Source organism: Acanthochromis polyacanthus, chromosome 19, assembly GCF_021347895.1.
Source record: "Acanthochromis polyacanthus isolate Apoly-LR-REF ecotype Palm Island chromosome 19, KAUST_Apoly_ChrSc, whole genome shotgun sequence".
Taxonomy (NCBI): domain Eukaryota; kingdom Metazoa; phylum Chordata; class Actinopteri; family Pomacentridae; genus Acanthochromis; species Acanthochromis polyacanthus.
The window spans coordinates 17,970,090-17,992,359 of record NC_067131.1 but is presented as its reverse complement, the minus strand read 5'-3'; the positions used below and the strand labels follow the sequence as shown (position 1 = coordinate 17,992,359).

General features: G+C 41.2%; 1 protein-coding gene across 1 annotated transcript in view; it reads left to right on the top strand.

The window, feature by feature from the left end:
- The window catches only part of cpped1 (calcineurin-like phosphoesterase domain containing 1), a 51,912-nt gene extending 34,738 nt beyond the window's left edge, over positions 1-17,174 (top strand). The window contains 2 exon segments of the mRNA XM_051939782.1: positions 13,850-13,969; positions 13,972-17,174. Of these exon segments, the coding sequence (XP_051795742.1) occupies positions 13,850-13,969; positions 13,972-14,075 (224 nt within the window). The 3' untranslated portion in view covers positions 14,076-17,174.
- The last annotated feature ends 5,096 nt before the right edge of the window (positions 17,175-22,270 follow it).

Below are 22,270 nucleotides of genomic sequence, written 5' to 3'. Positions count from 1 at the left end.
GTATGCCGTCGAGTAGGAGAAAGGATGGTTTCCTCAGTGAGTGACATCACTGTCAAACATGGGAGGAGGCTGTTTGCTGGATCCAGGGTTGGTGACTTGTACAAAGTGTGAGGTACCCTGAACCAAAACGGCTACTAACAGCATTCTGCAGCACCATGCAGTACCCTCTGGTATGGTTCTAGTTGGTCAGGGTTCATCCTACAGCAAGATAATGCCCAAAACACAAGTCCAAGCTATGCCATAACTACCTTGGGAAAAAAGAACAGGATGGTAAGCTTAAAAACATGGAATGGAAGCATGTTTAGAATGCATTTTGGTTTCTGATTATTTTTAACTGTTATTTGTTCTATGCTTTCATTTCAGAGGTAAATGAGACATTAACAGGCATAAGGAAAAAAAAGTGAGTTCTAAAACTTTGACCGGTAGTGTATAGACTGTTTTTAACAGCAGTGTATTTTAAATGTATATTGCAGTTAATCATTAGCTGTGTGGAAGCCAAAGTAGGGGTCATAATATGAACTTGCTGCAGCCCTAAAATTTAGCTTCTCTACCTAGTGATGTGAAGCCTAAACTCTTAGTTATATCTCTAAATTTCTGCTGCAGCTGAGGTGATTTTATTTTACTGTTAAAATATCCTTCATTCTCTTGTATTTAAAGACCGTCAGTCTTTTTGACTACTTTATAATTAGTGTCTGCTCTTTTGCTGTCATTTTTAATGCACCTGGTCAAAGCACAAAACATCCCTCAGAATCCCCAGATGTCTTTGTGTTCTGTTTATTTCCTTTTCTCATTCAGACATTGTTCATACTTTTTTCTGCTTTTCCATTAACAAAGAAATTTCACAAACAACTGAATTGTTTTTACCAGACAGTATAGAATTGTATTGACGCAGAAAATAAGAGAAAAATATAAACTCTGCTGTCCCTCAGCGATCAAAAATTTGTGTGGCCACAAAGCAAAAGAGCCCAGACCTCATGACCGTATCAGCTGACCAGCTGATACAATAGTGCCATCAATCAACTGATTGCCAAAGGAACGTGTCTGCTCTCCACATTTTATCACAATTTATTAACACAACTACAAATATTTTTTGTCTTCCCAAGTTTCATTATGTTCGTGTTTAATTAATCAAAACAGAAGTTAAAAAATAGTCATAACAGGCTCCCACCCTGACTACAGGGAAGCCTAAGTATTCAAAAAAGGCCTGAGTTCCACATCCCAATGACAGATGAAGCTATGAGACACAGCACATGCATGTCATCATTTGTAGCTCTTGAATATTCTGCTAAATATGTTAAATTGTACCACTGTATTCATTCACATCATAAAAACTTTCATGAAGGAAATCAGACCAGTTATTGTTTAATAATACATCCTCATCTTAGTTCTTTCTGCTCCCTTCTGATCTCTCTTCTCACATTCAGACTCTCTCTCTTTTCCTTCATCTCCTACTAGAAGTGACTGGTGACTTGATGCTCTAACGTCTATACTGTAAATCTACTGGAGTCTGTCCTGGAGGCATGCTTGTAAAGAGAACTGTGATCATCACTGCTCTGTTGTCAGTTTGTGATAAAGCTGCTACGCCGTATCAGTACCATAACAGTGTAATTATCGGGGGTCACTGCAAGGGCAGGAAATAATACAGTGACTGGGAACACAGTATTGTGCAAATGACCTGAAAGTCACAGCATTATCCCAGTTAGACATCAGCAGTATGACATGTAGTAACGTCCAGGCCAGCCTGGATTTGACCCCAGAATCACTGCTGGCAGCACTTGCCACAATGTGGCATGTGCTCTAACCACTCGACGATCAGGTTGCAAATTATTTGCACCTTTCAATATGTAAACATTATGAGTTTTTATTGATTTTATCAGATTTACTTACAGTTCAAGTATACTGTATCAATTAATACATAACCAACTGCATCATAAAGATTTTCAAAAGTGTCTCATGTTTTTATCACATAATATGGACACATACAATGCAAAGCAGATACCTGTAGTTTTAAGTAAAATTAGTGTTTCAAGACCTTCACATAAATTAAAATGTTCATAAAACAAAGATTTACTTTTCCTTGAGATATCAGCTGTAAAGTTAATGAAGTGTAGGAACAGTTCAGAAAAAAAGAAATTCCCTGTAGGGCAAGCAAATAATAAAATGTCTCAATGAAGCAACTGAAGGGTTTTCAATTTTTGAAAACAATTGATACGAGTGAGAAATTGCAGATAACAAGGATATGTTATTTACTGCTCACTGAAGAATAAAAAAGGGAGCCACAGAAAATGTGTTGTTTGTCTTTCTATCTCTGTCGCAGGGACCACGTTTCCTCTCATGCATGATAAATTATGTCTCTCTTGGACGTACATTGGCATCGGCATGTATAGTCTTTTTTCCTCCTCTTTTTGACATGCGTTATTAACGCATCATCTTCCTCTGCCATTTCTCTGTCGTCACCGCTGCAACCCCTGATCTGAAGCCTCCAGATGTGCTCTGGTGATCATTACTGTCATTAAAGTAAAGGGCAGCATCATTAACCTCACACACACATACATGCACAATGCTTTCTCATGCCTTATCCTCTGAGGAGTTGGGCACACCGAGGAACAGTTAATAAGCATTGGCACATACGGCATGAATGTCATTTTCTTCCCAGATTTCATTAAAATAAGCTGCTGACAAGGATAGGTTTCTATCTGCGTTTTTGCAGCTAACTCTCATATAACTTTGTCTGGAAGATAAATGTAGCTGTATCAGCGGTTGAAGTATTACACGCTTTATTGTGTAAAAGTACTGGAAAGCTCTTTATGATATTCTAACACCGTTCTTTGCACTGGGAAACGTTGTTCCAAAACGGGGATATCTTAACTAAGGATATTCTTCTTACTTGGCTGCCTCAAAGTTCTCATTGGTTCCTATTTGAGCAAAGCCAAGCAGCAGTCTGGCAAGAACTAAGAGGTAAAATTGGACAGCTTTCCTCATTCTTTGTGTAGTAATTCTAATACTACAAAAAGCAGCCTTGAATAGGATCACTGGATGTTACACAAATGTCTATTTGCATCAGATCAATCCTCATAAGTACATGCATGCACAGTGGTGTGTGTAACTGAGCTTTCTGACCACTCCAGAGGTGTCTTTTCATGGTGTCATTTGATTTGGAGCACCTGGGGATTTGGCTCAGCATTTGCGAGGCTGTTATTGCTGCTGCTGTGTTTTTCAGCAGCCCCCACACCACTCCAGTGACATATGATGGAAACAAAGAATATAGTCCCCTGCAGACAAAGAAATACATTTAATTGATTTTTCCTCACAGAGGTGTTTTTCATTTTCTCTCTACTTCTTCATCTCAAAGGATTTGTGAGCCAGGAGCTGTTTGAGTAATTGTGTGTTGCTCTGTGCATGTTTTTGTGCTCACGTCTGTGTGCATACTTTGTATGCGTTTTGCATATAAATTACTATGCAGAGGGGCCTTTTTCTATGCATGATATGTTCTGCAGTATCTATATGTTATCTCAGCAGCACAGCTACACATGGAAAAGGTGCAACGCCAATTAGGCTTCTTCTGGCTCATCAGAGCGAGCAGTTCTACTTTGGGAGCTGTTGACTGCATTCCAGCTCATATTAATACTCTGTGTGATGACCTCCTCTCGGTAGTATTATGCAATCGCTTTTTTTTAGCTGTATAAGCAATTACTAGAGTTAGTGATTTTGCAGTGATTATGTTATTTCTAAATCGTGCTTTTAATTGTGCACTTGCTCCCTGTGTTTAATATCTTTTGAATTTAAATCACTAATTGGATGTTTCAAATGTGCAAACATACATGTCTGGAATTTATTTGCCGCGTAGCAAACTGTTACGACAAACAGAAAGCAAAACAAGCTTGACAAACAACTTGTTTTTGCTTCTTTTGTGGCTGAGTTCAGTACAGTCAGTTTGTTGGTAACAATCACACAAAGCCCAAAACACCCTGGAGGAAATTCTTCCCTCCCATTATGGTTACCTCTGTGCTGCCTCGTCACTGTCATACCCATAATCACAGTAAATAATGCTCTCTAAGGCTTTATTAACCCCACCTTCGCCAGCTTCTCGATGCATAGATGCAACTCAGCCGACATTTAGTTGCTGCAAATGAAGGAAGCAAAAGTTGTAGGTTGCACGCTTGTTGAGGATGCCGAATTTAGGGAGAAGAGGTTTTACGCACACCCAGAATCTCCTCAGACGAGATTGAATCCCCGTGGCTGGGGACGGGTGTCTGCTTTTCCCAGAAGCGAGTGGAGTAACAGAAATCTCAGCAGGGCTCTCAGCCTCTCCTCTGCTTATAGATGGAGTACTGTAATTAGATTTCGTTGCTCCCTTCTTCTCCCTTCTCCTCCTCCCAGGTTTATATCCTACATTCAGGATCAGCGCGCATACAAACAAGGACGAGTGAACACACAGCCACACACTTCCCCTCCTGCCTTGATTCGCCTCCAAACCCTGTTTATGTGTCGGGGAGCGGGGGGGGGGGGGGGGGGCGCAAAACAAGAGAAATTCATTGGAATTCCCAACATTGCTGGCGGCAGTAGAGTTGTACGTACAGTAGGTAATTAGAGGCAAAGATAAGCTGTGTGCTGCTCTGCATAGTCTCGCCATCCTTCCTCTCTGTCTCTCACTCGTTCTTGCTCTCTTGCCGCTGGTTGTCTTTATCAGCAAGGGTTCTGCTCTGTTCAGAAGCGAAGATTCGGTTATCACCCACTGGGAATTCGATAAGAGGCCACGGTTAAGCCTTTAACCCCATTGTTTTAATGATGAGATTGAAAACTGCTTCTGCTTTTTGTGTTTCTTGCTTTCTTACGCTGTCTATTTTTCTCCTGCACCCAAAAGTGGAAGGTGATGATCGGGTCCTACAGGGCTTTCATTACAAAAACAGAGGCTGCATGGATCTGGGTGTGTTATTCTTTGACAATGAGGCTAATTTGAGCAATACGATAATGTTAGAATTGCTTTACATTACTGGATAAGCTCTAGTACACTTTATCAGCCATGACTTTGTCTGTCTGGAGGATATAAACACAATTGTGACACAGGTTTGTGGAGTGCCCTACCATGCATAGCTTTACTATAGTAATCCATTATCTCTTCATGCTTGAAACAGTGAGTATGGATGATATGCATGGAGGGACTTGAAGCATTTTCTCTTTGTTTACCGTTTTACTGTTGTAGCTGGTGAAGCACGCCTTGTTTCAGTTTGATTCCAACATCTGTCTCTTCCACAGCATGAACACACATAAAAATAGATGCATATGACTGCTTTGTTCTTGTTTTGTGATTCCTTCCTAATACAGCTGCACATTTATTAAACACAAATCATGATTTTCACTTCTATCAAAGTGAAATGAAAATTAAATAAACATGATTGACTGTAATATTGACATTGACGTATGCTTCACACAGAAAGTTGCGCTAACAGAAGTCAATCCTTTTCCAGATAGTCACTTGATTTCAACATGGATAAGGAGTTCAGAACCCCTCTTTTCAAAGTAGTTTTTGGTCACACACCTGTTTGAGTTATTGCACTGCAGTAACCAAGTAGGGAGACTAGAGTCTTCTCTAGCACAGCCGTCAAGCTAGCACATGTTGTGGGCTATATGTGAAGCATTTAGGGAAGAATGATCAGTTGTATTGTCTATTGCTGAACAGATGTTTAGCAAGTGAACCATTTTGAGTACAGTTATATCTTTCAAGCAAACAGTATATCAACATTTTAAATCTGCAGGAATGTAGTACAGCAATGAAGCACAAGCAACACAAGTAGGATTGTGATAAATAACTGATTTCAGTATTGATCAAACATAATCACGATTATCATGCTGACCCAACCCGGTCTCACGGGGATTCGTGAAACTGTCACGTAAGTTTTAGTTTCGGTTTCGTGCGCACCAACACGATTTCGTCATGTTTTCGTGCCGCTCACCACGAAATGTTTTTCGCTGTGGTAATCACATCTGAAAGTGGTTTATACCGGCGGATTCATGACGATCTAAGCTGTCCATCGGCGTATACTGCTTGTGTGATCGCGTTTGCGGCCGCCGGCCGCCGGACATTCTTGAAATTCCTATGCAAATTGGTAAGTGTACCACCGGCTTATGGTTAGGTTATGGTTAGGTTATGGTTAGGGTTATGATTAGGGTTATGTTTAGGGACGATGTCATGCAAAATATAGCGTTGGATTCGCCACGGTTTTACATTAAAAATATAATATACACATTCTTTTGAAATACGTTCTGAGTGGCACGAAAAGTCCGCCGTTTAAAATACATTGGTGCGCATTTCGTGGTGAGCGGCACGAAAAACATGACGAAATCGTGTTGGTGCACACGAAACCGAAACTAAAACTTACGTGACAGTTTCACGAATCCCCGTGAGATCGGGCTGGCTGACCATAATCGTGCAGACCTACTTTGCAATTTTGCGTAATCAGCTTCAACGTCTGTATGTCTAATGAGATACTTTATCATGGTAATTTATTTTTTGATAGGTCAGATGTTTCACCAAGGTTTTGCTAAGTGCAGTTTAATTAGAACCAAATTCCTTAATGGCTTCCTCTCTTTTAAGACATCTAACTTTTAAGAAGTTTGGCTTCTCCTGTGAATCACAAGAAGAGATTTATAAGAAATCTTCATGTTTCTCAAGGAATATGATCTTAACATCGCAAACAGCCCTACGTATAATGGTGATAGAACTTTCACCACTCATTTTCTTTGTGGTGTCTTGAAATCTGAGCACAATATGCATCATCTTCAACTTCCTAATCTCGTGATTAATAAATGATGGCATCCCTATTCACACATGATAAATCAGTAACGTCATACCTGTTCAAAGACCCGTCGTACTTAGAGAAGGATGAGGATTGTACCTTGGAGGATTCAGGATGATTACGTACCAGATTGGGGATCTAATGGCCAAAAGTCATGCATGCTCTTTGAGGAATAGATGACATCCTGACTACTTTAATTTCCCAGCTCTCTTTCTGATGGTGTGCACGCGTTTTTTTTTCCTTGCATGTGTGTGTGTTGCTGGAGGATACAGGAAGGCGATGCTGCGTGGTGACTGATGGCTGAGAGTGATTTATGAGGAACCGGGGCTGCAAGATGCCTCACCACGCTACATCATTTTGTATCCCTCTGTCATGCAAATTATCAACAGCCACCATTTTCATGATGAATTATTTCCCAGACCTGCACTTTAATGACAACCGCCCTTCAATACACGCGCACACATTGGATGTTCACTCCTACGCAGCCCGTTCTCACAGATGTGCCGATGACAGCTTTGTTCAGAACTACATTAGGAGTTCGTGTCAGAAGAGAAAGCGCGAGAAAATGATTCTCCTAGAGGTTTTCACTGATAGGAAGAGGTTTAGTGGCAAGATAGGAACTTGGCTTGCAATTAGAAAATCCAATCTTACTTCCTGCAAATCGGTGACCAAGACATGAAAGGGCGATGATGGAAAGTGAGAACTGCAAGAAGGGGAGGGCAGATTGGCGGGAGGATCACAAACATCAAACCTAATTAGATGTGGACTGATTTTTCTTCACTTCTTTTATGCCTTTATTCTACTGTCTACAGCCACAGCAGCTATTAGCATTTAAATAGTAAAAGGTGCTTTAGAATATTCAAACAGATCTACCAATTATGGATAATGTGGCTCAGATGATTGCAGCATATAAGATTTATAATATACGCAAAATACAGTGCATACGAGAAGCGCCTCTCCTCTCCTTTCTGTGCATTTTTCTGCAACCCCTGACCAGAATTCAATTTGACTGTGGGTAATTTTCCTCCGTTTGCATTCAATATGTTTTCATCACTCCGACTGCTTACTCCGGGTATTTTCTGATCGCTCTACTACCCCTCCTCTCCTCTTCCTCCCTCCGTCGCCCCCCTCCCTGCCTCTGTCTGTCAAGCAAAGGCCAGTCCCCGCATGGGAGTCTTTATCACAAAGAAAAGCACAAAAGAACCAGTGCTGTTTCAAGGCTGACAGGTAAATGGGATTTCCGCAGAGACCGAGACAAGACGTGGAATTATCAGCAGAGAGAGTGCATGTTTTCCACTCAGCAAGGAAAGGAAATGGGAAGAATGCAGCAAGCCATTGAAAAGAGGCAAAAAAAAAAATGGGGCAAAATTGGACTTAGCGATCCTTTAATGAACGTGATACTGCTATTTAACAGTCTCTGAGCACGCAGTGTGCCTCTCGCCTGAGTAAAGCCAGACACTTAGACTTTGCATGGTTTTATCTTCTATTTTCTATATAGCTGAATGGGTTTAGTGTGGTGCTGATGTAGCTCAACGGCGAGAGCCACAGTACCACAGTCGAGGGTTTAAGTCCCAGCGGGCCGCCCACACTAATTGTTCTGCGAGGCACTTTGGATAACAATGTACAGAGATGATATGTGCTACTCGGGAGTGAAGGGAGGTAGCGTATCATATTTCGTCATTGTCAAATCAAGGCCAATTTCCCCAGAAGGGTGCCAGCTGTCATTTTCCTGGAGGCAGCAGTGGCCTACAGCAGTGTATGGAAGTCCAAAAGCTCTCAGGTTTTCATCCAGTGGAGGATTATGGCGGTTGTTTGCACTCATGACTTGTCCTTCAGGTTTGAAGGTGGGTACATTTTACTATAGTGTTTTATGAGAAAGAGAGCCGGTCAGCTACAGGCAGGCAAGAGATTAGAACCTTTTAAGCTTTAGTACAACTTGGAGACAGTAGATACCATGTCTGAAGAAGAGTACGTTGTTTTAAGCTACGTCATGCAGACAACTTGTGTGGAGCTTCTGTTTTGCCATCATGAAGTTGGTTTCAACAGTTTGAGACACTTTTTCCAGGTTATTCTAGTGACATGTAGTTGTGCAGGTGGCCGCATCTGTGTTCAGTTTTAATTAGAAACTCAGTACTGTGCCTGAACACACCATGTGCTGGCAGAGGGTGGACAGAGGCTGCTACTGCTCTGCTGACATACTGCTTTTGCGACAAGCGTTGTGTCAACATGTAGGCTAGGTACGCCTTTAATGCCGTCTCCACTTCTAATTCGCCTGTTGCTTGTGCTACTAAATATGCATCTCACACACTATCTATTTCTTATGTGGTTACCGGGGCTTTCAAAATGTCTTTTGCTTTTTATTTTGTGCATTTTTCAGTTTCATGCAGGCACTCTCAGCCTCCACCCATTGATTTCTGGCAGACAATTTCAGAGGTCAGCTTCATCTTCTGGCTGCATTACAAAGGGGACAGCTTTCTCAACATTTTATTCAATTTTTTTTTTTTGTTCAATTGTTTATCTTTTATTCATACGCCAATCTTTTGGAGATGGAAAAAGCTTTCCTTTCTCAGACAGACTGTCTTTTCTCTCAGGGATTTTTTTTTTTAACAAACAAGAGCCCAGCTAGAGGGGTTTGACTTCTAAAGCCACAAAATAACGCTGCTCTGGAGAGGACACACTCAAATGAATTCGGGTCAGGGTAGGTCGCTGGGTCTTTGCTAAATTCTTTCTATGAAATTGATTTTGCTCTAAAAAAAAGCCACTGGAACAAGCCAGCAGAGCAAGCTGATTAATTTCCACAACATACAAATTGTCTTTCGGTCCAGTCCACTTCAGTTCTCGGATACACTTAAGACCATGAAAGAAAGTCTGTAGTGTGCCGTGGTGACCTAAAAGAGGTCTGATCGACAGGTTAGTCAAGCACAACTCTCCCACAACCTTGCAGGGGAAAAGAAGGAGGTGAATCTCTAAAAGAACAGAATTGTTGTCTCTATTTCAAAAAAAAAAATTCTGTTTGGCTAAGACGTGTTCATAGACATTTAAAAATTGTAACAGAGCTGTTCTGAGTGCATACTCATTACATATAAATTTACGAAGCAGACGTCACCTCGTAAGGCAGATTTATGTGTCTGCATTGATATTTGTGTAGCTCTTTGTGTATTCAGAGTGAAAGATTATTGGAATTTAACTAACACAAAGGCTACGGAGACGTACTCGCATTGAGTCCTCCAACAAGCAAAGAACTTGTAGCAACCATAGTGTAACCCTTTGGTTTGTGGACCACTATTTGAAAGCTTTAAGTTTTGAATTTAATCATCTTGTGTTTTTTAACCAGGCCTTTCGACACCAGTAACTCAAGAATGCTATGTAAGCCTATTGGGGCTGGATCTGAATATTCGGTCATGACGATGGTATCCGAACATTTATTCGTCTCGACAATTCGCCCGACGTGGGATGTTACAATATGAACAATATGAAAAAGCAGAGGGTTTGGTTTGAGTGCAAGGTGCTTTATGCTATGCTAAGCTAATCATATCTACTCAGCAGATATAAGAGGGGTCTCAGGTTGCTAACTCAGTAAAAATGGGAATGAGCATATTTCTCAAAATGTGAAACTATTCTTTTAATGTGCCTATCTTGACTTAGTTTTCATTTTGAAACCACAACCAACAAACACTGAGCTACATAGATTTGGCGCAAATATGCAACATACATATGGGAGGAGCTCACTGCTGCTGCGTGGTAGTATCATGCAGTGCATGTGGGATGCGGATGATCAGAATGTGGTGACAGAACGCAGACACACTAACACGTGTACATATACACACTTACACACTCCCACGTACTTTATTTAGTGGCATGATTAATCACGGTATCTTTAGGAGTTTCAGAGGAGGTTCAGCTTCAAAGGGATTTTTTCCTCTCCTGCTGCTTTATTCGTCATTATTACAGGATTAATTCTTGTCTATCACTCCTTTACTATTACTGTCTTAGTGTCTTCCTCCCACCACCTCATCTCGCTGAGGTGACGAAGAAGGCGCAGCTCTCATGTGGATACTGTAACAAATCCAACATTTCCACAATCGGTGTCGCTAACTGAGTCATCAGGTGATCCCATCAAACATTTTCCCCGGTTCACACTTCTGTCGCTGCTTGGCTTTGTTTTCATTCGCAGGGTCTGAATAATTGTAGTCGAGCTGTGTAATTCCTCGTGGGATAGAGAACAGCACACACATGTACGGACCCCACCACAGAACACACTTGCACACACAAACACAGTTACACACACACACACATAGTTAGACTAAATAATGAGTCCATGCTTTGGCTAAGGGGGGCAGAGGATATTTATGGCCTTTCGGTCCTCATTTGGAAACTGCATCAAGGACGCACATTTACAAAAACACACAATTGTGACTAAACAATGTTGACCCTGCCCAGTTAGTCAGTCACCCGGAGAAGTGGCAAGGTTACATGGAAGGCTACTATTCCTGGCCACACACACACACACACACGTACACAAACCGATTCATGAAATGTGTGGTCTGTCTGTAATGATATGGCTGCAGGCCCACCTACAAGTCACAGAAGGGTTTGCACACAGTGCTGTCCCAGGTTTTGATTAGAAATGGATTTCGCCAAGGCATGCACACATACGAGCCTAAATCATCAATTTCCATCTATGGCGGATTAATTATTTAATGGTCCAGCATGTGGAACCGCTGTCCTCACAGAGCTCCAAATATTAATATAAATTTAGGTCACATTTGTATTCTGGTGCTGTTTGATTATGCAGAGTGGCCGACTTGATGATTCAAGGCAATTTCACGGTGCTGACATCGAAGTAGTATCAGCAGCGGATACATACAAGCTTTTTTGGAGGGATCTTCCTTGTCTTTGTTGTGCAGATTTCTGGGACAGACCGATGTCTTTCTCATGCACAAGCTGCAATTTATCCTCTTTTGTTGCCAGTTTTCATTATTTTTTTGGCTGGGTGTCTCTTTGGAGACGAGGCAGTGAGCAGCCAGACTTCCCTCCATGGAAACACTTGCAGTTAGAAAATAGAACAGCTCATGTTCTCTGCCAAAAAGCTGCAGTAAACTCATTTCAGAATCCTCTTACCTACACATGCATGTGCTTTCGAACATGCACACACACACTCACAGATTGGAACATGCACATGGAGTCATACTACACTTTGGTCTTCTTTTATCCTAATTTGAAGCAACTAAACCCAATGACCAGTTTCATCTTATCTTATCCCAACAATCCTAACCCTGTGTTTTCCCCTTGTTCAAGTGAAAATTGGCCAAAATCGACAACAACTTGCCTGAAAGTCAAATTAGTTCTTCCCAGAATAAGAGACAAATTCACAGACTCAGACAAATGCAGCCCTCGCACAGAAAAGCAACCCATTTTGCAGCCCTCATTCAAAGTGAAGCTTGTTTGTCGTGCCATTTTAAGTGTGCAGTCATTTTAACTGTAGTGACACGGCATCTGTGCCGCAGGGCCCAACCATACCCTCACCGTTCTATTAACGATGTTGTTAACGAAATTGAAATCAAATTGAAAATCGCAGCCACCTTAATGAAAGTTCCCCAGGTTTTCAAAATATATGACAAGTAAAGGGTTCCATGGTTTGTTCTTTCTCTTTTTCTTCTACCCACTCTTCCTCAAATTTGATCTTTGCAGTTTGATTCTTCTTTCACCCACTATATTTTCCCCTTTTTTCTTTTTTCTTTCTTCCTTCTCTTATTCATTCTTTTCTGCGTTTTTTCCTCTCGTGTTTTTTCTTCTTCCCTTTTTGTATCCTTTAACATTTTATCTAGACAGGTCGCTGTTGCAAGGAACATGGTTCAGATGTGATTCTAAATTTCATTCTAAAAATGCACTACTGTATATTGCATACGGAATCAATGAGACATGCTAATAATTACATTATGCTAATGTAAATGAGCTATAATTAAATATACATTTATCTCTCAGAAACTGAAAAAAACAGAGCAGCAGGTTCTTGTTGAAAAACACACGAGGAGCTGTAATCACAGTTATTTAAAGCCTGGCATTGCAATCTGTCAATTCCATGCAGATGTTTTCAGATTATTTTGTACCATGAGGTGTTAATCATTGTAAGTGCTGCACCTTTATTTGGATTTTCATGAGGGACAGAGGGTCAGGCTTGATGTGAATTGCATTGCACCTTTAAAGCCACGTTGCTCATTAATATCCCAATTTAGATCAGTGACTTAAGCTTAGGCAGAGTAAATCAGGCCTCTTAAAACAAATTTAGAGATTCTATGTACAATTTTAAGTACAATTTTAGCAATGATAGAGCAGCAAACAGCTATCCACTATGTACAGATGTAGTGGAGTAATGACGCCCTTAGCTGTCCCATTCTCTCTCTCCCTCTGTGTTTTAATCTAAGTTTCTCTGTTCTGTGTTTTGGCTGTGGGTGGGTCATCCACACACATGTTGGCGTGTGTTCATACACATTAGTGCATGTGAGTCCCTCACTTTGAAACTGTTGGCAGCGGATTGCGTGTGACTTCCCACACTGTAAAAGCAAGAGATCAGCCATGAGTATTCAGCCGGTGGCTCAAAAATTTGCCATATTCTAGGATTTTTATTTCTGCTATTTACCTCATTGATGTGCACTCATTCAATTTCAGCTCAGTGCTAGAGTTTCTACTGCTGTTTTGAACCGCTCGTCCATTTTCATCTGCTCTCTGTTTCCATGTGCGCGTTTTCTCTGCTGTGTGTCACGGACTCATGATGAAATGGACAAACACAGGCCAGGGCAGACTATGGATAATGTTTTTTGTTGGCTCATGTGTACGCAGCATTTATGGTGGCAAATAAGACAAGAAGGGAGGGACGAGATGTGATCAGTGTGCACTTTTCTTTAGCTCTAAATTGCTGCTGCTTTTGCAACATCTGGTACTGAATTCCTTATACACATTCTTTTCATTTTTGAGTTCCCCCATTAAATGCTGTTCAGTTTCTTGATTACTGTACCTAATGCAGCATCCTTACACATTTTTCATCACCACAGGGGTGAAGGCAGTGTTCTCCGGTCATTATCACCGAAATGCCGGCGGCTGCCACGGTGGCCTGGACATGGTCGTAAGCTCAGCCATCGGCTGCCAGCTTGGCGATGACCCCCACGGCGTCAGGTGGTGGTAGTGACTGCCGACAGCGTCATCCATCGCTACCACAGCCTGGAGCAGCTCAGAGCGCAAGGCATGGACGAGGATCTCAGGAAACTCCTGCAGGCTTGAGGGCCGGCTGAGGGAAAAGCAGAGAAGTTCGGATTGTCAATAACAAAGCTGGGTATTTTGTTGGTTGATTTGGTTTAATTTAATGCCTTGGTCAACTCAATATTGGGTGATATTAAAATCAGTCATATGTAAATTCCTCTTAGATCATTTGCTCCAATGTGACAAGCTTCAACTTTAAACTTGTGAACTACCAGCAGCGGTTGACCAATGACCCAGTCTCAAAGTAGAAGTAACATCATTATATTGTAGCACATACTGAACATTTCATCAGAAATGAGCCAAAAATAGTGAATTCAGACCAGCAAAAATGAGGCGACATGCCAGTCACACATTATACAATGTACAGAATCTCATGATAAAATCAAAACTGAATGTTTTCCTGAGAGTGTCTCTTGGAGAATTGGATGTTATCTCTGCATCTGCTGCGCTGAAAAGGCAGCAAAGAGATCACTGAATGTGTTTTTATTCTCATGGTTCTTTTGTGGAGAAGCACAGTCCTCCTATATCTGAAGAAGCATTACATCCTCGGGCACCCGCTGTCTGTCTGTGCCGTGCAGATGTTGTTTGTGTAACTTTATATATGTCCAAAGTTTTCCATCATTAAAGGAAGATTCCACGTCTAGAAATATCTAAAACCACTTTTTAAGCAGCTACTAGAGGTGATCTCTGCGGTTCAGGATACATTTGTTGTTTGGTGGTGCAGCTTTCTTCCTGTTTCAGTTGTGGTAAAAGTGCAAAGACAAACAAAAGACCAACAGCAGGCAGCTGCAGGACTTGTTTAGTAAACTGACTTCAAGATTGTTCTCTGAAAGCATAATAGGAGATAGAAGAAATAATAAATAAATCAGATTTAAACTGTTCATCAGTTTCAGATTTATAATAAGTTGGAATTTTCCTTTAATGATCCTAAACTGTCTAGCTGTCATAGCTGTACTCTGTTTGCTGTTGCTGCAGTCTAATGCCTTGTTGGCCATCCTATGCAAGCTATTTACATCACCATATTGTGTGTTTGTGTTTTTATGTTTAGTGCGGTACGTTGTCTGACTGACCTCTGATCAGATTTGTGTTGTCTGTTTGACACCGCCTTTGCAGACAAAAGATAAGACTCAAGCTGATAAAAAAACTGTCTACAAACTATAGTATCTAAATGTATGTCGACTCGAGAGATTATATTTAACCCAGACTAATAGTTATAACAAAAATGACAGTCTTTTTTTGACTAAGGATAATATTTAAGTCCTCTAGTCATTGATTAAAACACCTCAAAACTCATCTCTATGCATCCAAGTTACATATTCAAGTGTTTTGTTTCCATGAAAGTCATCCCTTCCTACCTTAAAAGGCTTCCATGTGAAATCCTTGCCTCTCTTTCCATCCATTCTTCCAACGCTCACTGTAGCTCGAGCACACCAGCTCAACTAAGACTATCATTGGTACTCAGCCATGGCGTGGACTGCTTGTTTCCTTCATGAAATGTCTTCCAGCAAATATATAACGCCACATGGACATGTTAACAGGTGAAAAACTTGAGTTTTACTGGAGGGAGGGGCTTTAAAGTTGTTGTTTTCCCTACGGCTTGAGTCCCGGTTGATGGGCGATGCCTGTTTTAGATGATTCTGTCAGCACAAACCTAACAGCCGCTCTGTGTTTCGCCAGTCATACACTTGGAAAGTAAAGCAGCAGCAGGAGGGAGTGATGGTCTTGCATTAGCAGTAGCTCTGATACAGGGTTGTGAGAGAGAAAGGCTGATATCTGAGATCAAATTTAAAACTGCATAGCCTGCTGTATTCCTTTTATATGCGTGTGCAATCTGAAGGCCGTGTGGGAATGGTGGACCCTGCTACTAGCACACAACTCCTTTAGATTAATAGGAAATTACAAACAAAATTGAATGGGATCATAAACAGCATCACTATGGGTGTTTGATTTAATGAAAGTCTCAAGGAAAATTTGGAATCGCATTAGATTACTCCACAACCAGCAAATGACTCTTCCGTGCAAGTGTTGAAGCATCCACTTGGTGTCTCCCAGTTACATGTTTATTAAAGCATAGATCAAGCTGACTGTGATTTTCCCTCACTGCCATGTAAATATTTCACCATTAGACCGCAATTTCAGCTACAATTAATGATGCAGCAGCTCAAATTTGAAGCGCATCTAATCACTTCAATCTGCACATGTTTGGCATACTTGCTGCAAACTGCACATGCAGAAGTGCTCAGTAAATAAAATGAATGAAGTGTAATTGTGTCGTTAAAAGCCAAACTGAAGGAGGTGTCAGACCGATGTAACACAGTAATAGTAATGTGATCTGCTGGTGATTACTGGTGGGAGGAGGACAGTATTTCCTGACTGTTTAGTCACAGCTAAAACAACCTCACAGTATTACGCTGCACTCGCTGCAGGCTTATTTGGGAGCTCCCAGTCCTGAAATTGTCTTTAAAATGGACATTTCTGCAACAAAATGACTTTCTCTCTGAGCCCTAAATGACTCTACTCGATTACGCTTTCCACACAGACTCTCACACTCGCTCTGACCGACTGGGAACGTAAGAGAGTTGTCATGGCAACCCTTTAGCAACACATCTGTGTGTCTCCGAGAGAGGCTGCGAGTGTCGGGGAGAAAGTGTACGTCCTCCCAGTCTGTCTGTGTCCATCCGTGGTCTGGTGGCTACTGTAGGTGATTTTCCATCAGCGACGCGATCACTGACCTAATTTCACACTGACGGATTCTGTCTCTTTCCCAAAAAGTCAGCAAAGTGATGGAGGGAGGAGGGGGCGTCTGAGAGGAATGGATAATGAGTGTGATGTGTGAAAGACCAGTCAGTCCATCTCCTTCATTTCCTGTCTGAGAAGGAACCTTATGTCCTTATCTATTTTTATATCCTCATGGTAGCCGAGCTCAGTCACATTGTTCGTTATCTTTTTTGTGCGTGTTTGTTTGAATTTGTTTTAGAGCACTGCTTTGCTCTATGGATTTGGGGAACATTGCACACTTTGACTTGTTCCTGTGTTGAATTCTAATGAATGACCATACTGAACACCATGACTGTGATGACCTGTTGTATTTTTATAATAAATGTTGATTTTATCTAATGATTGCATGGCGTTGCTTGTGTTTATTTGTCAAGTCATTCATTATACTTTAAAAGCCTGACTTGCACAAACAAGTAGTAGTGAGATTTAGTGTTAACTCGTATTGTTTGGAAACTTACTAGTTTTGGTTTCAGCTTCCACAAAGCTGCTTGTGTTTATCAACCCGTTTCCGTGTTTTATTTTATAATTGAGTGTTTTGTGCAACAAGGTAAGCTGGGTTTAGTTAAGTAAGTCAGGCTTATTTTCAGGATATTCACCATAATATATAAATAAAACTATTAAAAGACACCCAGAATCTGTACACATATTATACACTACCGTTCAAATGTTTGGGGTCACCTGGGCAATTTCATGTTTCCATGAAACTCACATTTTTATTCACATGCCAACAATTGCACAAGGGTTTTCTTATCATCAATTAGCCTTTCAACACCATTAGCGAACACGAAGAACCATTAGAACACAGGAGTGATGGTTGATGGAAATGTTCCTCTGTACCCCTATGCAGATATTCCATTAAAAATGAGCCGTTTCCAGCTAGAATAGTCATTTACCACATTAATAATGTCTAGAGTGTATTTCTGATTCATTTAATGTCGTCTTCACTGAAAAAAACTGCTTTTCTTTCAAAAATAAGGACATTTCTAAGTGACCCCAGACTTTTGAATGGTAGTATATATATGTATTATACAGGGTTATTTCAGTATGCAATAGAAAACTCCAGCCAAGTCACAAGTGTTCTAGTCACAATCAACGTTTATTTCCTGTCTTGCAAGTGTTCAATGTGGACACCACCTGCAGCATGGGCAACATCACTGCGATAAGACAATTCCTCCCAGATCAGCATATCACAATCCACTGAGTTCATCGCTGTTGTTATTCGATGTCTAAGGTCATTCAGGTTAGTGGCACCATCGAATGTTCTTAGGAGAGGGCAAATTAATGTCGAGTCACCTTCGAAAAGCATGCTGCACCGTGACAGCCAAATTTGTTTTTGCGAACTCAAGAACGCAGAATGCCTTTTGTTGAGGACTCGCCGTTCCAAGGGTAAACAACAACTGAACATTGCCAGAGGAATGACGCGACTACAGCACCCCCATGGCAGCCATTCAGAACTTTCAGACTTCAAGTCTTTCAAATGGCCACTGACTCATTCCATGACTATGCTTGAGAACTGAAGCATTGCGTCATGAAATTGGTTTATTCTTTTTGAATAACCTTGTACATTGATCATCCACAACATCAACACCACCTGTATAATATTGTGTAAGTCCTTCTGATGCCACCAAGACAGCTCTACCTGTGTGGATAGGACTTGTTTTTCCAGCACATCCCACAGACACTCAATTGGATTGAGATCTTGAAGAACCTGGAGGCCGAATCAGTACTCATTGAACTCCTGAATGATGTTTCCAGTGTGGCAGGGACCATTATCCTGCTGAAAGAGGACACTGCCAGGGAATATGAAGGAGTGTATTTGGCTTATACCAATGTTTAAATGGGTCATATGTGTTTAAATAACATCCACGAGTTCCCCAGCAGAACATTGCCCGGAGCATCACACCGTCTCTATTGTTGTGCCTTCATTACATAGTACATCATGTTATAAAATGCACACAAACCCAGCCATCCACATGATGTAAATGAAAACATGATTCACCGTTTTCCACTGCTGCATGGTCCAGTCTGGACATCACATGTCTAATGTAGGTGCTTTCAGCTGAAGACAGTGACTAAATCATAGACAGTATTACAGTTTTCAGCTATTTAAAATACACAATTTAGGCTGCATCTCTTCACAGACCAGCTTTTGCGTCCCACTTACACTCAACAAAAATATAAACGCAACACTTTTGCTTTTGCTCCCATTTTTTATGAGATGAACTCGAAGATTTAAAACTTTTTCCACACACACAATATCACCATTTCTCTCAAATATTGTTCACAAATCTGTCTAAATCTGTGACAGTGAGCACTTCTCCTTTGCTGAGATAATCCATCCCACCTCACAGGTGTGTCATATCAAGATGCTGATTAGACACCATGATTAGTGCACAGGTGTGCCTTAGACTGCCCACAATAAAAGGCCACTCTGAAAGGTGTAGTTTTATTACACAGCACAATGCCACAGATGTGGCAAGATTTGAGGGAGCGTGCAATTGGCATGCTGACAGCAGGAATGTCAACCAGAGCTGTTGCTCATGTATTGAATGTTCATTTCTCTACCATAAGCCGTCTCCAAAGGCGTTTCAGAGAATTTGGCAGCACATCCAACCAGCCTCACAACCACAGACCACGTGTAACCACACCAGCCCAGGACCTCCACATCCAGCATGTTCACCTCCAAGATGGTCTGAGACCAGCCACTTGGACATCTGCTGAAACAAAGGGTTTGCATAACCAAAGAATTTCTGCACAAACTGTCAGAAACCGCCTCAGGGAAGCTCATCTGCATGCTCGTCGTCCTCATCGGGGTCTCCACCTGACTCCAGTTCGTGGTCGTAACCTTGAGTGGACAAATGCTCACATTGGATGGCGTCTGGCACGTTGGAGAGGTGTTCTCTTCACGGATGAATCCCGGTTTACACTGTTCAGGGCAGATGGCAGACAGCGTGTGTGGCGTCGTGTGGGTGAGCGGTTTCCTGATGTCAATGTTGTGGATGGAGTGGCCCAAGGTGGCGGTGGGGTTAAGGTATGGGCAGGCGTCTGTTATGGACGAAGAACACAGGTGCATTTTATTGATGGCATTTTGAATGCACAGAGATACCGTGACGAGATCCTGAGGCCCATTGTTGTGCCATACATCCAAGAACATCACCTCCTGTTGCAGCAGGATAATGCACGGCCCCATGTTGCATGTACACAATTGTTGGAAGCTGAAAACGTCGCAGTTCTTGCATGGACAGCATACTCACCGGACATGTCACCCATTGAGCATGTTTGAGATGCTCTGGATCGGCGTATATGACAGCGTGTACCAGTTCCCACCAATATCCAGCAACTTCGCACAACCACTGAAGAGGAGTGGAACCCCCCCCCCCAAAAAAAAAAAAAAAAAAAAAAAAAAAAAACAGAACTGCACCTTTCAGAGTGTCCTTTTATTGTGGGCAGTCTAAGGCACACCTGTGCACTAATCATGGTGTCTAATCAGCATCTTGATATGGCACACCTGTGAGGTGGGATGGATTATCTCAGCAAAGGAGAAGTGCTCACTATCACAGATTTAGACAGATTTGTGATCAATATTTGAGAGAAATGGTGATATTGTGTATGTGGAAAAAGTTTCTTTCTCCTGCCTATTTTCCTGCTTCCAACATTTTAACTGTAAGGACCAACTGTTCACTTGCTGCCCAACTTCACAGGTGCTGTTGTAGAGGGATTCTCGCTTCCCACTTCACCTCTTTGTGTCTTTGATTGGTGTAGCCTACATCTCAGACCTTCATTTTCAGCAATCGTGATACAGAGAATATTCACTTTACTCACAAAAGGACTTAAACAGTTGATGACATGATTGCAGCAGAGCGCCACAACAGACTGAATCAACGGAGAAGTTTCCAAGCACCTTACCCTCCATATTAGGCATTTCATACATGCTAAATGGAAGCACATTGCAGCTTGTCTCCACGCCCATTTTCCCTCTGAACTGGTCTGACTTGTGCTGTATGTCTTGGGTCCATGTTTGAAAGAAACAGTTCTGTTGGCTGAATGAATCTTTAAGGAACAATTTCATTCAGACTCACACAGGCTGTTTCAGAGCTCTCTGGAGTCGAGCAAAAACCATTTGCCTAATGAAGATCTAGCACCCAAACATTGTGCTAATTAATGTATTTTGCAAGTTAGACAATGCGTGTGAGTATGATTGAAACTTTTGGATATGCTCGTCAGTCTTCTAAGCACCTGCCTCATGAAATAAATGTGCAAAGAGTTCCTTCAAGTCAGGTGCAGAGACCCTGTAGAGCCGGGGTGTCAAACATGCAGCCTGTGGGCCAAAACCAGCCAACTGGAGGGCCCGATCCGGCCTGCAGGACGACTTTGTAAACTGTAAAAATTACCGAGAAGACATTAACTGCAAATTTGTAAAACCATGAATAGAAAATTATTTCTAGACCACGACAAGTTGCTTTGATCATAAAGTAAATATTATATCGCTCGTTGTTTTTTTGTTCGTTTTGTGTCTCATTTTTGTAATATTTTGTCTTGTTTTTGTTGTTTTATGTCTCTTTTGTTTGCCTGACTTGTTGCTTGTCTCATGTTTTTGTCATTTTGTTTCTCATTTTTGTCATTTTGTGCTTCCTTTTTGTCTTGCTGGCACTGTATTTTTTGTCGTTTGTTTCTCGCTTTTGTCTTTTTTTTGTCTCGCTTGTTTCCTTTGTCCATTTTTTGTCATTTTGTTTCTTGTTTTTGTTGTTTTGTGTGCCGCTTTTGTCATTTTGTGTCTCATTTTTGTCACATTTTGTCCTGTTTTTTTGTTGTTTTTTGTCGTTTTGATCATAAAGTAAAATGCTATATTGTTCAATTCCAGTTGACTAAATGTTTTGTTCCTTTGTAGACACTCTATGATCTGTAAGGTTTAATGTGTAAATGATAAACTGAGTCTTAATGTTGTTGAAAATGAATTTATTTTTCTCATGAAATTTCAGATTGTTCATAATGTTTTGTAAAAGACAGTAATTCCTTAAATGTGAACATTTTCACAACATACATCTTTGCACTAAATCAAAGGAAAAATTTGGAGTTATCGTTATTTAAAGGTTGTTATGCTGTAATTTAACTAGTCCAGCCCACTTGAGATCACACTGGGCTGAATGTGGCCCCTGAACTAAAATGAGTTTGACACCCTTGCTGTAGAGGATGAGGTCTCATTCCAGTTATAATCACATACTGATGCAGCCTGTTGATGTACACTGATCAAATTTTAACAGAGGCGTGGCTTCTCATCTCATTGTTCCTCTACTTGTTTTGGAATTCGTGTGACAGTTTGTGTTTTGCCTTTTCACGAAGCAGAAACAACAAGACTCCAACGAGAACGCCTCCTTGTTTCTGATGACTAAATGGATGATAATGATTCTGACATGTATCCATCATTTCTGAGTTTGGTT